Source organism: Dreissena polymorpha, chromosome 2, assembly GCF_020536995.1.
Source record: "Dreissena polymorpha isolate Duluth1 chromosome 2, UMN_Dpol_1.0, whole genome shotgun sequence".
Lineage (NCBI taxonomy): Eukaryota > Metazoa > Mollusca > Bivalvia > Myida > Dreissenidae > Dreissena > Dreissena polymorpha.
In genome coordinates, this window is record NC_068356.1 from 99,657,559 (window position 1) to 99,677,934 (window position 20,376).

A 20,376-nucleotide genomic window follows, 5' to 3' on the forward strand; every position below is an offset into this window, starting at 1 on the left:
TCATTTTAATTTCCTGCAACGATATCTATTCATACGGCACACGTACACTAACTCCAGATCCTAATAAATAGACGAATGCTTCGGTTATTGTAGGAAAATTTGTACGAAAAATCTTCGTCACAATCGGCTCGGGGCGCTAATTTGTGTTTGCTGCATTTTATGAAATTCGTCTTCAATGTATAATTTGTCTTGCCTATTTTGTGTTATTTTACCATATTTTTCAGGGGCGTACCTAGGCATACGGCATTACGCACGTGCGTATAATTCGGTTTCAAACTTGGAAAAATGAAAACTAGTAAAATGCAATAAAAAGTGAGGGCTTTAGGGGGTTAGTGGTATAATTATGTAAACAAGCAAACAAGAGGTCCACTTTTAGAAAATAACAGTGGGTACAAAACACAAAACAGTCTTAACTCCAAACATACGATATTTTTACTGATGAGGGGTAGTAGTCACTGTGTAGACTGTGTTGTCGCCCTTCAATTTTTGTGAACCAATACTCGGACACGGGTACCAGATTATGTTTACATGGCACACATTTTCAAAAATGTCGGCGAACGCTCCGCTTTATTCAGATGTTTTAAGAGATAGCGTCAGCGAAACATGAGATGATACTCAGAAGCTAGCTCTTTTGACAGATAAGTGGGAAAATGTCAACAGCTTTACATTTCCCTTAAGATATGTCGATTAAGACTCGAATTATAGATCTACCCGTTCTTGAATTTGAAATGTATTTCTGAAATCTAGCATTTCTATGAATTTTCACATTTCTGGACGTTCAAATCATGATAAAATGATAGGCAATGCCCAAATTATTTTTTCATTCAAATTATTGTAGGTATCTTTATTCGAAATTGTTCTTCACTATTTAGTTTATATATATATATATATATATATATATATATATATATATATATAGGTATGTTAAAAAATCAATGACATTTTAAAGTACTTGTCCCTGTAGCGCAATCGGTTAGCTGGTCGTCATTTTGTCCCATTATTGACCTGAAGGGCAGTGGTTCGATCCCCACAAGAACCTTTCACTTTACTTTTTTTTTCTTCTAATATAATCATTTCCTAGTTTATTTTTTATTTTTTTATTTCAGTAGAAAAATATAATTATCTTAACTTTATACCAAAACTAGCTCAAACACTTAAACTTTAAATTAAGGTTTATTATAAGTTAATCCTGCATCGCGGTGCATGATTGCGACTAATTTTAAGTGTGCAATGGGTAGATTTGACCCCGCTGAAACACTTGAAGAGAGCATAGCTTTTGCGAGTGAGCAGCTATACCCCATCATCAGAAAATGCTTCATGCTGCTCTTCGTTATGCCTGTCTCCACCGCAACTGCAGAAAGATCGTTTTCCACAATGCGAAGGGTTAAGACATACTTGCGGAGTACAATGGGGACGGAACGCTTGTCTGGACTTGGTCTCCTTAGTGTATATAGGGAAAGAGAAATTAACGCTGAGCATGTGGTCGACATTTTTGCACAAAGGAAAGATCGAAGATAAGCATTACTTTTCAGGGTGTAGTATTGCACATACAAGTGGACCTGTGTTTTATGTGAAATTAGAGGATGTTTTCTTTTTAATAAATTACACATAGTCCAAACTGGTTTTATTGATAGAGTTAAATAAAATTTTAGCATGCTCGCTCAATACTCAGCGAGCATGCTGTTGTTTCATTCAAACAGTGCTTCTTTTACAGTTAAATTAAAAAAGAATTTGATTTTCTGTTTACCAAATAACCCACATAAAATCAGTTTTAGCAGAAAATAATGACGGGCTTAGTTTTTTTCTTTTATCGGACTTTTCAAGCAAGAAATTGACGAATTAAATTGCCAAACCGTGGCTGAAAGATACCACCAAAACGCACCATCTGCAATGAATTTTTACAAAATTTTCTATGGGGAGGCCCCCCAAACCCCCCTAGCAGGAGGGGGAAACCCCCACCCGCACCTACCCCCACTCGCAGCTTCGCTGCTCGGTCGTGCGTAAAGTTGAAATAGCCTCAGGAACGCCCCTGTTTTTATCAATATATTTCAATTTAACACATATAAAAATCGTGCAGTCTCACTTAAGTTTAGATTGTTTGAGTTTCTTATGTGAACATTATATATAGCTCTTAACAAATAAGTAAGTAAACTTTGCTCGGTAACATTTTTAGCTTTTCGTTAAAAAATATCCGAAGATAATAGTATATGTTTTAACTGTCAAAATAAACAAAAACACTGTGTCTTGTATTAACACTGGAACATGAGCCAAACACGTCTTAAAAGTATGTAATTCACGCATGTTTCTCGCGGCTCTCCCAAGGCGCTCTTAGACGACTTCACGGCTGCCAAAGCGGCGTTCCAGGGGGATTCCCTGCTCAAGAACATCCTGGAGGCGCTTCTGCTCTCCCGGACGTGACTTCAAACGGATCCGGTTCAGTTCGTGCCACAGCTACTCGGGCGCCTGGAGGACAACGAGGTTTGAAGCCGGACTCATATAAGACTCGTTCTAAGAAAACTATTCTTAATGCATCTGCGTACAGTGTCGTCCCAGATTAGCCTGTGCAGTCCGCCGAAACTTGATTTGCGTTTAGAAGAGACTTCCTTTTAACAACAAATTCCATAAAAGCGGAAAGTGTCGTCCCTGATAAGCCTGTGCTGACACTTTACTCACGTTGTCCCAGAACAAGACTCATCTTCATTAACATTCATTTAGACAATACAAGAATACACAATCATGTATTGTACATATACGGTAGGCATGGAAAATCATTGAATAAACAAGACATGATGGTAAAATATCATTATTACTAAAGAAAACCAGCTAATTCAAGTGAAAATATTTATTTTTTTCCAAAGTAATCAAAACATTCGGTTAGATTTCATAATAACTAATATGTATACAGACCTTTTACAAGGCCAATAACTGAACAGTATTTCTTAAAAGTTCTTTATGAATTGAGCCGCTTCATGCGACCACTGGTCTTATGCCGTATTTGGTCAGCGAAGCCCAAGACCAGCCTGCGCATGCATTCAGTCGGGTCAGGAGCTACCCTGTCTGCTAATGACATCACGACATCTCGCGTTACTTTATAGCGGACAGAGTATCTCCTGACCAGACTGCGCAATTGGAATACGACCCATATTCGCATGACGCGGCTCAATCGATTGTTGGTTTTGTTTCAGACAACAGCCGAGTTCAAGCAGCGCTTACGTGAGTACAACTCTAAAGTGTGGTTCGAGCCTGATGTCAACATCCTGGAGCGTCCCGGGGGTCAGCTGCTACACAGCATCCACGTGCACGCGTCTGGCATTGACATGATGACGATGACGTCATGTGGCAAATACGTCATCACAGGTGCATTATACGCTTTGTTGTTACTTTATAAAGTACCGGTAGTTGCTGTTTGTTGTTTTTTACGAAACTAAATTAACGTTCTTAGTAAAGCTCTCGTTGACATATAAACATTGTAAGAGTGGATATTTTATTACAGTTTTGAACTTTCTTAATCACCTTATATAAGCGTAATCGATGCCACATATTTTCATAATGGTGAAACAAATATAGCCCGAGAGAAATCCGTATTTACAGTTTAATGTTGTGATGAAAAATGAAATAATTCACAGTCATATACAGAAACGAAACCAAAATAAATTGGTGATCAATTGTAATCAAACGTAAAACGATTAACAAGATGGTCTCATATACATGTAGAGAGATTATTAACTCTTTACATTCTTTAGTCTGCCAGGAGGAGGAGGAGATCAAAATCTGGAACATCAAGGTCGACCCTCCACGGTTGCTACGCAATGTGACGGGTAAAGCTCAGTGCAGAAAGGTCGCGTTGTGTCATGGTGACGAGTGGATCGCCATGAAATTGGGCAACGGAATAAAAGTAGAAGGTCTGCACACAGGTTAACATTACTAATAAAAAACTCTATATTGAAATATATATTTTTAATTTTGTATGTATACATGTTTATTTGTATTTTGCTAGTCTTTTAAAATTGAGTTTACAAACAAACAGAACATCAACACAATAATTAAGCCAAGCCGAAAATGACTTTCACTATATATTAGGATAGAACCTGTAACGAGTTTCTATTCAAACACCCTATTGTTATTCAACAGTGTTGGCTGTTACTGACGAATTTTCGGGGCGAATAAATGATATGAAATGAAATAAAAACGAATGTCGGATAATTTTTATCAACAATCAGTTCTGATACGCTGTAAATTCACAAACACAACGTCATTTCACCTCTCTAAGAAAATGTATACTTAAAATGTAAAATGCATATTTAAAGTGTATCTTCAACATTTAAAAGTAGCAATTAAACTCCATAAAACTTATCAGGCGTGAAATTATTGTTATAATCTACTTTCTTTTTATAACAAAAAACCCAACTTAAAACATACAAACACACCACTATTAAAACTGGGATCACCGCATTGGAACGGTCATTGCAAAGCATTGGTAGTTTTTACGCTGCAATTGCATTCAACTCTTATACGGTCGCAATGATGCAGTCGATAGTTTGTTCGTTTGCGACCGGGCTATCCCTTGTTCGATCCCCACTCGGGGTGCGCTCTTAGAATCATCTCAAAAGACATTAATAAGTTGTTCTTGCTATGAAATGGAATAGATTCAACTGCCAAAAATATCCGATGTTACAGGGTTTCAATAAAAAATATATTATAACCTTCATTATCGCCTTCCTGTTTGCAGGTGAACAATGTATGGGCAAAGGTGTTGCTGCCGCCAAAGCGTTCTTCACTGCTGGTAAACATAAGGATAGGATCGTCACGTTAAAAAAAACAAGTGAACATATATGACGGCACAAATGGAAGCCTGCTGCAGACGCTTACGTCATCGAGCAAGGAAGCACATTTTGGATATATATAAGCGACCCTTAAGGTGTGTGGTAACCTGGTCAATATGCTTAATTAAGTGCTGACCTTTCATAGGCGTGCTATTTTTTTCAAAACTCACACAGTAACACATTTCTGTTAATTTTCTAGAACGTTTCATTCCAATACATTCACCAAAAAATGCAGTTTATCAGAAAGTGTCGTCCCGGATCATCCTCTGCGAGAGTATTTACTTCAGTGTACATGAATACCATCATTATGTCAAAACACGAACATTGAAAATGAAATCATTTCTTGAAGCATGATCGTTGAAAATGAAAACATCTTTTCTTATCTTTCTTCTGAAAAGGTCGAGACAGATATGTTGTTATGACATGCCACGATCAAAACTTCCTGTGTGCTCTTGACCTTGATTCCGTGACCTTGATGCCCTCGTAGCGAGGATTTGAGAAGTTTGAAAATTGGACTGGCAAGTTTCAAGAAGTTACAATCATGGCTTTTGACATCTCCCCCGACGAAACTCACGTCGTGTACATTAACGTCAGTTATACTGTAGAAATCGTGTTCGCGGACTTCAATGGTAACCGTCTTCGTTCTATACAACGTATGTAAATAGATACATTTATGGTTTGAAGTGCGTATATCGTTTGATTTATTAATACTGATTTATAAGAGCACATACTACATGTGTATAAAATTATTAACAGAGATGAAGAATGTATTTGCGACTCGATATGGGAAAACGGGGTTTCTTGCTAGTACGTAAAGTGTGGTCCCAGATAAGACTGTGCAGTCCTCTTGCTTGTGCGTAAAGTGTGGTCCCAGATAAGCATGTGCAGTCCGAACAGACTATATATGTATACAAGTATTAACTAAGATAAAGAATGTGTTTTAGACTCGCTATTGGAAATCGGGTCTTCTTGCTTGTACGTAAAGTGTGGTCCCAGATAAGCCTGTGCAGTCTGAACAGACTAATTAGGGACGACGCATTCCGCTTTTACGGTATTTTTCGTTTAAAGGAAGTCTCCTTCTAGCGAAAATTCAGTTGCGCCTCAGATTAGCACGTGCAAACTGCACAGGCTAATATTGAACGACACTTCACGCACAGACCGTATGTCCTGTTGTCCGAGAGCGAGGCTCATTTGTGTAACTTTCATTCTTTTAGCCGACGGGCATCTCAACATCCACAGTATAAACTTCAGTGCCGCAGATATATCTACTATATGCGCGACGAATCCATCGTCTTTGTCAGCTCTTTCCACACTGCAGGTAATTATTCCTTTGAAACATGTTCGGGGTTTTACACAAATCTTATTCCATGTAAAATCTTTACATGCAGTAACAATTCAGAAGGCTTACCAAACACAAGTTACGTAAAATATTTCAGTTCTTCGTTGAAAAATAATCAAATAACATTTATTAAATAAATAAATACAAAATACATACATACATACATAATTAAATATATAAATTAATAATAGGACTTTGTTTCGGAACAAAAATGTTCTTTATTCAACTATTCATGGTTCGGTCTGTATCAACGATTACGATTACAAGATGTAGCATATTTTCACGGCATCGTGCACCGCTCTTCGCGACAGGAGGAAGATCGTCTTGAACACACAAATGATCTGAAAGGCGCACGCACCGTTGACATGGTAACGGTGGTAACGATTGCAAAAGACAACAACTTCAGGGTGTGGGATCGATCCCGGGACAAAAAGAGGACCACAGATCGGCAGGCCAAATCGAGTAACTAGCGATAATTAAAAAAAATATATATAAAATATAAAAAATATAAAAAATATTCTGGTTAAACGGGGATTAATTCATTTGCGTTACGTGTCACCCCAGATTAGGTCATGCAGTCAGCACAGGCGATGGTAAAACGGGGATTAATTCATTTGCGTTACGTGTCAACCCAGATTAGGTCATGCAGTCAGCGTTACGTGTCAACCCAGATTAGGTCATGCAGTCAGCGTTACGTGTCAACCCAGATTAGGTCATGCAGTGCGCACAGGCGAACCAGGAACGACATTTGCGTTACGCGTCAACCCAGATTAGGTCATGCAGTCAGCACAGTCGAACCAGGAACGATACTTGGATTTTACTTTAGAAGAGACTTCCTTTAAACGAAGATTTCTATTAAAGCGAAAAGTGTCGTCCGTAATTAGCCTGTGCAGATTCACAAACCGATCTGGGACAACACTTTTCGCACATGCATTAAACTCCATTTTCGCAGAGTGCGGCTCATATATAATTATATTTTACTTATTTTAAGGGCTGTTTCGTTTCCGGTTTCGTTTCAATTTTAACGTCATTTATTATATTTTATTTAGTTCAAGTTGTTATTTTTAGCGCATGTTTTTAGTCCTCTTGATTCGCGACTTTAATAACATACAGCTTATTTATATTATTTTTGTTGTAAAGAAATATTTCAGAGAAACGTTTTGCTTATTATATAACTTAAAAATTATATTAGTTAAAGGTTACACATATTATTCAATAAAACAACAACGGGGACGGTGTGCGCAGAGAAAAAAAAACATTTCAATGGCCTCGCTATAAAGTAAAAATACACCGCAATAGCATTAAGAAAACTAACAATTATTCTTTAATTAGCCTCAATAAAGTCTGTCTACACAGACAGTGTTTTCCGGCGGACTACCATAACAATTATATTAGTTAAATGTTTAATGTTACACATTATTGTTTTTAAAAAATATTAATGGTTTCGCTATCAAGTAAAAATACACCACAATATAATTCGGAACACTAACAATTATTCTTTAATTACCGGTAGCCTCAATAAAGTCTGTCTCCACAGGACGTGTTCCACTGGGCCACCAGGATGAGTTGTTCGTGACCGGCAGTGCGGGAGAGGACTCGCCGAACATAGTCGGCGTGTATGATGTCGGCAGACTGGAATACCGCGCCATCCGAGAACTTGTTAGACGACGGGTTTTATTTCGCTCTTTGCTAATTGTATGTGTATTGTTCCCATTTGCTTCAATGAATTTCGACAACATATAATGATGACGTTTATATGAGCCCCGTTCTGTGAAAAGTAGGGTTCATGCACGTGCGTAAATTGTCGTCCCAGATTAGCCTGTGCAGTCCGCACAAGCTAATCAGGAACGACAATTTCCACGTTTGTTGAATTTTTTCGTTAAAATAAAGTCTCTTTTAAACGAAATTTCAGTGTGGAAACTGTCGTCACTGATTAGCCTCTGCGGACTGCACACTCCACGCAATGCGTCTTTCCCAGAACGCGGCTCTTATAAATAATCCATTAATTACAGTTTTGTTTTCAAATATTTATTATTGAGTTTCTTTTATGTAAGTATTCTTTCTACACTTAAAACGTCCATATTTTTGTAAAATGTTGCATTCCCCCTGAAAATTATTCGATACTCAAGATATGTTCATCATTAATTTGATTACAAAACAGTCCAATTAAGTAAACTTTTCAAAAATAACAAAATATCGTGCGTCATACTTGCAAACGTTATACTCATCAGAAGGTGGCCTGCAATGCAAACATGATGTTTTACGAAGCAGACAACAGAACAGTGGTCATGGAAATTTACGATAAGTTTTACTTGTTTGACCTTGAAAAGATGGACGTCAGCATCGTGTTTCCGGGTCGAGTAGTCGATACACGAGTGTATATCTTGACCAAATAGAAGCGTACGTACAATTCTTATTTACATTTTACAATTCATGTGTGGAGGTGGCAGTATTCACAACATATTTATAAAATAATCCGGTCATGGTGTGTCATTACTATTCCGCGTCACTAAGAAATCAAATTCATGATTTAAAGATTTTGCTAACTGAACAATTTGGGTCAGAACGTGTTAGAAACCGTTCCGCCCACTTTATCTCTGTCTATGACATCATTCTATCATTGTAGAACTCCTCGTGACGTCACGTTTTGGCAAGAACGTGAAACTGTACAACATCACAAACGGCTGCATTGACGCCATAATAAAAACTGGACACAAGAAGGAGATCTACCAAGTTGTGGTAAGTTTTTATACCTTTCTCAACATTATGTCATATGCCACCTGTACTGTACAAGTGTAGTAGCAAGCAGTGAACATCTCAAAACTGTATTGCTGTTTGTTAGCATAGGTGCGTTTACGCACCTGTGCTTATGGTATATACCACATTTCAAAAATCCACATCGCTCGGTTACCCATTATGAAGCCTTACCTGATCACAAATCAGACGAAATATCTATTTAATTTAGTATATGGTCATTCTTACAAAAAAAATTTGGAAACGTTTTTCTAACGTTTTCTTCCAAGAATATTGCTGACACCGTTTTTAGTGAATTTTTCTAAGACCGTTTTATGTCAAAAAATCTTATAACCTAAAACAAATTTCGTTCGTAAAACAATTCTATATGCACTATAAATCTCAATCTCCTACGCAGTGGCCTCCCTTATACTAGAAGTTACTGACCGGGCGAAGCAAGGGAAGTAACTGCTTTGAGGAGTTTCTATAAAAATCTGCATTCAGAAATCTGTATTCAGAACTCAATCTGTTGTGCACCTCTGCATCTAACGCTTACCACAAGTTTTACGACAAATTCTTGACGCAGACGAATAGGGTAGCGTCTATTTTCATTTGTGAAAAGATACAGATCTGTCCGTGCTTAAATTTTGAAAGGCTTGGGTAATTATTTTTCATAAGCGTTTCAAACACTGATGTTAATGGAAAGATTATCTATTTAAATAGTCGGTAATTGTTTGAAATTATTGATTTGAGAAATTCGCGGATGGCGATATCGAACTACATTATACCACGTGACGCCATTCTTCCCTGTATCTTGCACCTATGCTTTTAACGCCATCGGCGCTCTCGTTTTTTTTTTAATGTTGTGACGAACATTTACATTCGCAAGTGATGTGTTCATATATATACGACCATTCTCCCCATACCTCTGATTCAAGTAGGCCAGTTAACAGATCTGATAAAAGCATGTGTACTTAGTAATTGGACATCAGCTAGCCAATTAAAAGTGTATGTTAACTGGCCGCCACGATATGACTTGTATACTGTTGAAAACGGTGATCAATGGAAATAAACCCCGTTCTGCGAAAACTGGGCTTAATGCATGTGCGTAAAGAGTTATTTCAGATTAGCCTGTGCAGTCCGCACAGACTTATCAGGGACGACACTTTTCGCTTTTACGGAATTTTTCGTTAAAAGAAGATCTATTCCTGAGCGAAAATCAAGTCAAGGCGGAAAATGTCCTCGCTGCGAACTGCACAGGCTAATCTGGGACGACACTTTACGTACATGCCTTAAGCCCTGTTTTTACAGAGCGAGGCTCATATAGTTGTTTTACAGGTAAACGATCCGGGAACGCTCGCCGCAGTAACGGTTGAAATGGGACCCGTAATGGTGATGGACCTTGTCACCCACTCTCGCATGTATGAGATCTCAAACAGTACGTACAGGAGATGCGACAGTATCTTTACCTTTCAGAATTAAACATACGTTGGAATTTCACGGCATATATCGTTCAATATATTTTAAGGTTTACGGCGTCTCTTTTTCTGTGTACGCATTACATACTAGCATAACATACACTACCAACAAAGCTTTTAAATGTTGTTGTCAAGATCAGTTTATGGTTTTCGCCCTATATGTTATAAGACTACGAAAGCGTTATCGACCAATCAACTATTAAGTATGAACGTATGTTTTATACCAATGAGTCTCTTTCTTCCTGGTAATCTGCTGAAGAAATTCAGTTTGATTCAAACATTTTTTTTTCTGTAAACACACGTTTGCACCCTTGTCGCTGATTTGATTGCCTATATAACTTATATTATCCGCGTTCTGTGAATACTGGGCTAAATGCATGCACGTAAAATGTCGTCCCAGATTAGCCTGTGCAGTCCACACAGGCTTATCAGGGACGACACTTTCCTCATAGAATGGAGACTTCCGTTAAACGAAACATTTGATAAAAGCGGTAACTGCAGAGGCTAATCTGGGATGATTCTTTACGAACATGCATTAAGCCCAGTTTTCCAAGAACGAGGCTTAGATAAGTTCCGCGCTAGTTTTAGGCCGGCGGTACGGAGGGAGATACATGCTGTTCGACTCCTACATGTTGTTGACCCGAGTCAGCAGCCGCTTGTTCTTCATCGGAGGTTACGTGGGCGAGCGCACAGACAATGAAGTTCAACTTTTCTGCAGGGACACTGAACAAAGTAGGCTGTTTGTCCCGTTCTTGCAAATAGATCAGTTTTTTATCGACGAGTTTCCTATCTTTTTATTACATGATTTTACCGATAAAACGACATACATTATATTATTTGTATAACTGACCACTGATATGTACACCCACAATTGTTCATATTGAGACTGGAATGACATCGATCTTTTCTGGTCAATTCAGAGGCAACTATATATTTCTATATCCAAACATCATTTCCTGTGTATTTAAACTAGTATATACAAAGGCTCGCTTTCCACCAACATTATTTATCTCGTTTGATAAAATATGGTTTTAAATGACAACGCATGTCAGATCTTTTATATTTTGAATCACATAAGAACACATACAGATGTCGCAATCGAAGTTTGTTCTTACTTTTCATGTAAGTATTATGAAGGTCCTTATCTAATGAGACGAGTTCTTTTAAAACTGTTTTCTATGCACGTGCTTAAAGTGTCATTCCAGATAAGCCTGTGGAGTCCGCACAGGCTAATCAGGTACGACACTTTCCGCATATACTGGATTTTCTTTTTGTAGAGACTTCCTATAAACGAAAAAAAAAACCCGGAAAGTGTCCTTCTAGATTAGTCTGTGCAGTTACCATAGGCTAATCTGGGACGACACTTTACGCATATGCACCAAGCCCAGTCATCCCACAACGAGGTTCGAATGTATGTTTCAGAGATAGAACCTTTTGAGCTATGTGACAGAGAGGCCGTCAAAATGGTCATGGCAAACGTTTATCGTCTCGATGACGACCGTATTATGACCACGGGAAAAGGCGACAACTATGACTTCCGAGTGTATGACGTCAATGTATAGCCGACAGTGTAGCTCCGGACTAGACTGCGCGATTGTGCAAGCTGGTCTGGAGCTACGCTGGCCGCATAAAACGCGACTTATGTTTTAACTGTTCATATATGTATAACTTAGCATGTGTGTAAAACAAAAACAAACAGTGCATATTAATACATGAAATAACACGTGGACCATATAGATGCAGAAAATCAATCATTTTGTAAATAAGTAATCAATGGTTTGAGATTATAAATCGTTTATGACGGGAAAATAATTTGGAATATTTCTTGTAATTTCGTGAAAATTGCAGAGACCATACGATATGAAATTACACGTAAGTATTGTACTAGCCGGATAAGAAGAAATGTTAAGACGTAAGTTATTTTACACATGGAACCCCGGGAATCCCATTGGAGCTACAATTTGTTTTAGATTTTTTACGTCCAGTTATTAAACCTTAGGCTATTAATTTCATGTTGTTTTCAATATTACTCTTTCTTAGCCTGTTTAAAACCATACATTCTACAAGTTGCCTGTGAGCAAATCGCTTGATCGCACCCTGCGTATTGATTCAACTCGGGTTTGTTCGTCCTTGCGTAGATTTATCTGTCACTGAATGAGTCATTCCACATAACGTTGCCGTTGTAAACATTACATTATTTGGTGATAGTTTATATAAATTTTAATAGTTATTCGACATGACTAGATAATAATCCACACAATTCTGCTACCCATGCTTTTCTGTCAATGTCACAGGAATACAGTCCTTATTATATTATTTTATATTCAGTTCGACACCCTGCACTGGAGCGCCGATGGAACGTTTTTCTACACAACCAGCGATAACTTCTGGAAACACAAGGCTCCTGACGTCATCACGTGGACTATTCACCATGGAAACCAACCCACATCGACGCCTGGGGCTAAACGCAGTCTTCCCTTATATTCAACCAAAGGTGACATAAATGTTATTGTTATTTCTTTTCTGTTGTACTTTTGTACAACTGCAACAACAACTACTTCTTCTTCTACTTCTACTTCTACTTCTACTTCTACTGTTACTAGCGGACGTGATACTTCTGCATAGGTGTGATCCAGGTGAACATACACATTTCAAACAAGAGTTCTAACTTTTATTCAAATTGTCTCCCCTTTGTTAGCAAACCTGCCTCGTCTTACGATCAACGCTCCTGAATACGTCTAAACGGGCTACCAACCGGAAGTGGGAGATCCCGACACGGGCGATGAGATATTTGATTATAGAGTCCCAAAGTAATGACGAAGGCGATGCGATGCGGTGCGAAAACAACCATTTCATTGAACGCACTCAGTGTTAGACTTACTTATTATTAGCAACTACATAAGGTTTTCCGCGTTCGGAATTAATTTAATGATGTCGGAATACCATCGATTCTAAACAATTTCGTGATCGACCATATCAATTATTATTCAATCAATTAGTATACGATATATTTGAATTGGTCCTAATTAACTGTCCGTAAGGAAAATTTACGAAAACCGAAGACAAGATGAAGACATTTGCTTCAAAATATACAAGCGATAAACATTAACAGCGGCACATCAGAAACCTCGCCATGTGATGGTACAGTGGATCAGTATCGGGTTCGAACACCAAACATCATGGTTTCCATGGTTTCCACTCAGCATTTTTCTCAAAATACGTGTTTACATATTGTTGACCTTTTTATGAAATTATTTTAAGCTTTAAATATGTTATTATATATTAATTTTATTTATATTATAGTGTACTGTTTATGTCAGAGCAATACAAGTAACAACATAACTCAGTCGCATTTTCTTTGAGGTGCAATTCTGCCAAGTAGTTCGTATATCTGACTATAAACTGTTATCGTATGCAGTTGGTGTCAAGGCGGATTTTTACACATAATTTTGCCCACAAACTCGTTCATATACAAAGTCCATAAACAGATAATTATCGAATAGACATAAAACTATATAGAACAATACGTTATTGGCTTTGTGTTGCTGTAATTAGGATACCGAGCGGATGAGATGTGGCCGCATTATACATGCATGTATGCAGGTCTCATCAAATATCCATATCAATTATAAACGGTACTTATTATCTTAATTCAGATTCGGCTACGATTATTTACGGTTTCAACGAAATATTCATAAGGGCCAGATTACATTTATCGTGAAATAAGATGCCAGAGTCTTTGCAAACATAATATAACTGACCGAAATCAGTTTCTTTTTACGATATAGTATACTATTAACACTGTATTAAAATCTTCATATTTTGTTGCAGCTAAATTAACTTGTTTTACAAATGTTTATTTGGTACTGTAAAATCAGTACATGATTTTGCTACCTCTTCTCTTTATTTATACATAGTGGATCAATTTACAATTTATTAAACAGTCTTTACTAAGTCTATCAAGACTAAGTAAAAATCATAATAATTAAAAAAAACTTAACTGGCTCGTTTTCTCTTTCAAGTCGTGGTTTACATGACCACTTCTCTTTTAAAACTTTAAAAGCTCATTTACCTTTGCTTTGTTAGTTTCCCGATTAAAAGAACTTAAATTACCGGTAGATGTTTTAATTTCGATTTCTTTGATATTGACAGATCAATGTTTTACAAGGTCTTATTAACACAAATGTGAGTACATGTATAAATTTATGAATATATTGTTTGTGCCCATATCCTTTTCTAACTCCCGATGCATTGACTTTTAAGATAAATAAAATTAAGTTGAACATAGTTAAATGTCGTTCAGAATATTTCAACATGAACATGTCATTTAAATTCATAACTGGTTATTCAAATTTATATTAATTTCTTAAAAAGATGTTCTCGACATGCCTGTATTTAAAACGCTATAAATGTAAATATTTCAAAGCGGTTGTCAGCAACATCAACATTTTGAGCACAAATGGTACGAATTTCATAAAGATCAAAAAGCGAATGTCAAATAGTAATCAAGCAGTCGCTACTCTCAAGATTGATATCTGCTACAACGAAATTGGCACGCAATATTTTTGTCAAATTTTTATTGAGGAAAAGCAAATAACAAGAAGCAGTTGAGCATTCTTTTGCCACCTTGCGATGGTCTCATCTGAATAAATACTAAATACAGGTGTAAAACAGTTACAATTAAATATAACATAAAGGTTTCAAAAAAACAACAACATTGTTTTCATTTAACATTGAATTCGAAATAGGATTCGGTTGAAATCAATGCAAAATCTGAACCATATGACTTAACTAGGTCTAAAAGCGGACAGTGTCGCCCCTGATTAGTCGGTGTGGACTGCACAGGCTAATCTGAGACGACACTTAACGCATATGCATTAAGCCCGATTTTTCCAGAGCGAGGTTAAAATGATTTTACAGATTTAGGAAACCAAAGAATTGTGAATGGAACATCACGAAATATACCGGTAAGCAACAAAAAAATCGTGATGCAAATCACATGTACATCCAGGCTCCTTCGAGTAGCGCTATTGGTTTGAATGATGCAATATTGTCATAATAGCGCTGGTCTATGAGCCGCGTCATGCGACAATGGGTCGTATGTCATAACCACTCACCTAATTCAACCACGTGACAAGAGTTTGTTCGGTTCATTTAAAACTAGTAGATTATTGAAACAGATACGTTAATAAAAGTTTCGTTTATCTCGTAGAAGAATACATGCTGAGTCCGGTGTATCTGAAAAACACATGATAAGACCAAAAGTAAGTACATGATATTCCGCATCGGTCTTCGTTTGGGTTTTAACAGACTGATTTATGTTTATTAAACCAACTTCTAAAACCATACATGACCTATAAAGTTAGATAAGTCCTATTCAAATTACATTGAATGTCCTTACCAACTATATCATGTCAAGGTCTTTAAAAGTTCGAAATTTAGACAACATGCTATAGTAGAAGCAAAGCAGATATATAACATAAAACAATATTTGACAGAAACGACTGCAAAAGTCAATGTCTTTTTGTGTTTCGACACGATCATCATTAGTTTACGAGGGAATACTTTATCATAAGTTTAACAACAATCAAAGTACAAGGCATCCCTAAGCTGTCGCATGACTTTAACCCATTTATGCCTAACGTCTAGAAAAAAAGGCCTTTGCAAACAGCGTAGACCCATATGAGACGCCGCACCATGCGGCGTCTCATCTGGGTCTGCGCTGTTTGCTTAATGGAATTTCTGTAAGAAGTATTCTAAATATAGAAATAAATATACTAGACATCCCTAATTTTGGAAATAAATTGATTCAATTTAGAAGGATGGGAGAGTCCACTAGGCATAAATGGGTTATGATACATGTATATTGTTTCTCAAAAGCGATGCGTCCGTATGTTGTTTTGATTTGAAAAACAATGTCCAGTAGGAGTGATTTCTACAATATTTTATTTAATACTAACGTAATTAAGGAATGCATTTTAAAGGGACCTTTTCACGTTTTGGTTAAGTGACAAAATTAAAAAGAAATGTTTCAGATTCGTAAATTTTCGTTTTAGTTATGATCTTTGTGATAAAACAGTAATACTGAACATTTACCATGCTCTGAAATATACATTTTATGCATCTTTTGACGATTTAAAAACCTAAAATTTTTAAATTGTTGCAACGCGAAACGACTGAATAATCTGGGGAGTTCTGTTGTTGTCGTTATATTTATTGTGTGACACTACGAGGATTGCTTATATAAAGTATAAAATACATCATTCATCGTATGAGAACGGATGGCCGAGTGGTCTAAGCATTAGACTTTAACGTCAGGGGTCAGTGGTTCGAGCCCAGTTGAGAGTTACTTTTTTGTTTCTTTCTTGATTTTAAACTGAAGCTTTTTAGATCAAATGTTTACATTTATTAATATAAAGCATTTCATGATACACTACAATACATGCCAAAATCTGTGAAACGGTCATTTTGAGTCCATACACAAGTCATTTAACTTTAGGCTTGCTATGCTGTTTAAACATGTACTTAGACAAGACTTCAATGTGGTGTCACATTAATAGGTAATACGTATGCGATTCATACCAAACCTGATACCGTAGAGATGGTAATTAAGGAAATATTTACAAAACTAATATGCTTGATTAGGATCATTATTCCAAACAATCGCGGTTCAATATGGGAACATGAATGCTTTCGTCATAAAATGAGTCGCGTTCTGAGAAAAATGGGCTTAATGCATGTGCGTCAAGTGTTGTCCTAGATTAGCCTGTGCAGTCCGCTTGACAGAGCCACGACGCTTGACAGAGCTACGACGCTTGACATAGCCAGGACGCTTGACAGAGCCACGACGCTTGACAAAGCCAGGACGCTTGACAGAGCAAAGGCTTGACATAAAAACGATGTTTGAGATAGCCATGACGCTTGACAGAGCCACGACGCTTGGCAGAGCAACGAAGTTTGACAGAACTATGACGCTTGACAGAGCCACGACGCCTGACAGAGCCACGGCGCTTGACAGAGCCAAGACGTTTGACATAGCCAAGACGCTTGACAGAGCCACGACGCTTGACAGAGCCACGCCGCTTGACAGAGCCACGACGCTTGACAGAGCCACGACGCTTGACAGAGCCACGACGTTTGACAGAGCCACGAAGCTTGACAGAGCCACGACGATTGACAGAGACATAACGCTTAACAGAGCCATGACGCTTGACAGAGCCACGACACGTCTTAGGATTGGAAACACACTGTAACTCGGTGGCGCAGGAGAGTATGTCATCGTTCTGGAACCGTTGTCGGGAGCCCTTCACGGCTGCCAACATTCTGCTACACTGCAACCTCTGTTCATTGCAGAGGCGCCGGCTTCGAGCCGCATTGCACTCCCATGGACTAGTGTTAAACCTTTTCATCGAGGAGCGATGCAAAGACCCGGTCTTCTCTGTGCTGTCCAAATATCTACTGGACATTATGATAACTGACAAGATCTTGGTCTTTGGGAAAGAGGCAGTAAATCCCACCAACGTATCATACATCTTGCGCGGAAACATACCCGGGCTGATTCTAGTAATATGGTACCGCATTCTTATAATTATTGGAGTGATAGGTGCAATGCTAATTATAATTAAATATTAATACAAACTTTGTATAATAGTATAGTCAAATTTCATATTATAAATACGTATTTAATGATAGTAACAGTCAATAGAATACTATATTAACACATACGTACGCTCTGCGTGTCATACCCTGGGCATGTATAGTCCAGTATATTCCTTATGCCCTTAGGAATACACTGTTTTAGACCACTATTGTGGACTCAAGAATGGTTACACGATTTTGCTATGATTTGACATAGTGACCTAGTTTTAAACACGTGACTTAAATTCTATCTTTATATAATGTTCAAACAGTCCAATATTTTCTGACTAAGTTCCATAAAGATGAGATGGAAAACGTGGCCTCTAGATTTGAAACGATCTGAAATATTTCGATACACACATACCGCACACCAAATGATGCTGGACGCTTGACATAGGATGATTACAGAAGCTCACTTTGAGCACGGAGAGACGTTCTTTAAACGAAAAATATCATAAAAGCGGAAAGTGTCGTCCCTGATTAGCCTATGCGGACGGCACAGCCTAATCTGGGACGACACTTTACGCACATGCATTAAACCCCTTTTTCACAGAGCACGGTCCAAATATATTAAAAGATCACTAGTAAGAACAATAAAATAAGAAAGCATAGATAAACACATAAGTTTAACAATTTATACCAAACAACTCAACAAGAAAGTGTTAATTGTCATTCTATACAGTCATGCGCCTTTTATGCTCTCTAGAAACTATTTTTATAAATATGTAATGTTGATCTTATTAATATCAATCTTATGTTATATTATGTGAAGTTTTATTTACCTCAAACTTAAATGTCTATTTTATTATTTTATCCACATTTCATGAAGTCAATGTCGAAACAATGACACCTGGGTTACTGCACTGATTACCATGGTACCATGTGGAATACTTAATTGTAACATGTACTGTTACAATTTTGTTACACGTATACACTATATGGGTCTTGTTCTGAGAAAACTGGGCTTAATGCATGTACGTAAAGTGTCGTCCGAGATTAGCCTGTGCAGTCTGGACAGGCTAATCAGGGACGACACTTTACGATTTTTTGGTATTTTTAGTTTCAAGAAAGTCCCTTCGTATCGAAAATCAAGTTTTGGCGGAAAGTGTCGTCCCTGATTAGCCTGTGCGGATTGCACAGGCTAAACTGGGATAACAGTTTACGCCTATGCATTAAGCCCAGTTATCCCAAAACAAGGCTCAAATAGTTTAATCATGTGATCTTTATAAAAGTGGTATACTCTTCGTTTCTCTCTCTTCTCGCTATAGTTCCAAGCTGCAGAGAAAGAAAAATACTGAAATAATATCACGTTATCATATTTATTGTAATAAAACGACGCCAAAGTGTGTCTGGTGCCATGTGGAGTACGTATTTGTCACGTGCTCTCTTACAATTTTTGTTACACGTATACACTATATGTTCATAAAGTGGTTCTATGATCAAACAATTTAACGATTTCATAAATAATAAAGCACGGTTTGGCGGAAAGATCTCGATGGCATATCTCACTGAACCTAATTTCCTCGTTGTGATCATCCCCAACTTGGGAATGTAAAACTCGCCCATTGCTTGTTTTATGTTGCAATGCCCACTTCATATGGAATGAGTGATGTATTGGACGTCATCATTGATGACGTTCATTCGAACGAATGATAAAGGGGGCTAAGTTTCGTTAAGCTGAGGCAAATCACTGCGATTTGAGCGCCTTGAAAACTGGTCAGTTACTTTTGCTGAAATTTTGCATGTATATGGAGAAGAATGCGATCTACCTGTTGGCGTAGGCGTTATACCTGGGAAAAATCTAGTTTTTTGATTAAATCACGAAAAAGTTTCGCAAGTTTGACAAAACCGGATTTACAAAATGCGGTATGTGGATATACCGAAGTCCTACCGAAATCCCCGAAATCAAACTTTGATAAAACAATGTTTCATTAGTGATTTCAGTGTATTTCGCAACGATCTATATTAAAATACGCAGTTTTTCAATACACAATCAATATTAATGGGGATTTCGTCGGATCTCGTGGTTTTCTGCGGATTTTGGTAATTACGGGAAATTCGGTATTTCTTCACACCCGTCAAAATGGTCGACTTCGTCAGAATGAACGCTTAGAAAGTATTTACAAAAAAAATCATCTCAAACGATGTAAAGTGAACGCTACTTATCTGTTTTGTAGATAAGTATACGATCCATTGGAAAACACTAACATTTGACATAAAAAAACGCCAGTGGATATGGAAATCTTCATCGTTTGAAATAGCAGACGGCGTCGACCAAAGGCGAAAAGATCGCGAGAAATTATTCACAAAATAACATAATTAAAAATGATGTCAAGTGAACGCTAATTCGCTGTTTTGTAGATAA

At 37.5% G+C, this 20,376-nt stretch overlaps 1 protein-coding gene across 1 annotated transcript; it reads left to right on the plus strand.

The window, feature by feature from the left end:
• Positions 1-8,570: 8,570 nt before the first annotated feature.
• LOC127869933 (uncharacterized) lies at positions 8,571-19,309 on the plus strand. The gene is made up of 7 exons (XM_052412591.1): positions 8,571-8,901; positions 10,234-10,333; positions 10,956-11,105; positions 11,796-11,916; positions 12,702-12,867; positions 17,727-17,936; positions 19,280-19,309. The coding sequence occupies exons 2-7, from the start codon at positions 10,273-10,275 to the stop codon at positions 19,307-19,309; spliced, it is 738 nt and encodes a 245-aa protein (XP_052268551.1). The 5' UTR covers positions 8,571-8,901; positions 10,234-10,272.
• Positions 19,310-20,376: the final 1,067 nt, after the last annotated feature.

Bases quoted from the DNA above. Each gene is read 5' to 3' on its own strand.
- LOC127869933 (XM_052412591.1), top strand. From the start codon at position 10,273: ATGGGACCCGTAATGGTGATGGACCTTGTCACCCACTCTCGCATGTAT. The intron at 11,106-11,795 runs GTAGGCTGTTTG...TGTATGTTTCAG, and splicing joins CTGCAGGGACACTGAACAAA to AGATAGAACCTTTTGAGCTA. The intron at 12,868-17,726 runs GTGACATAAATG...TGTTCATTGCAG, and splicing joins TCCCTTATATTCAACCAAAG to AGGCGCCGGCTTCGAGCCGC.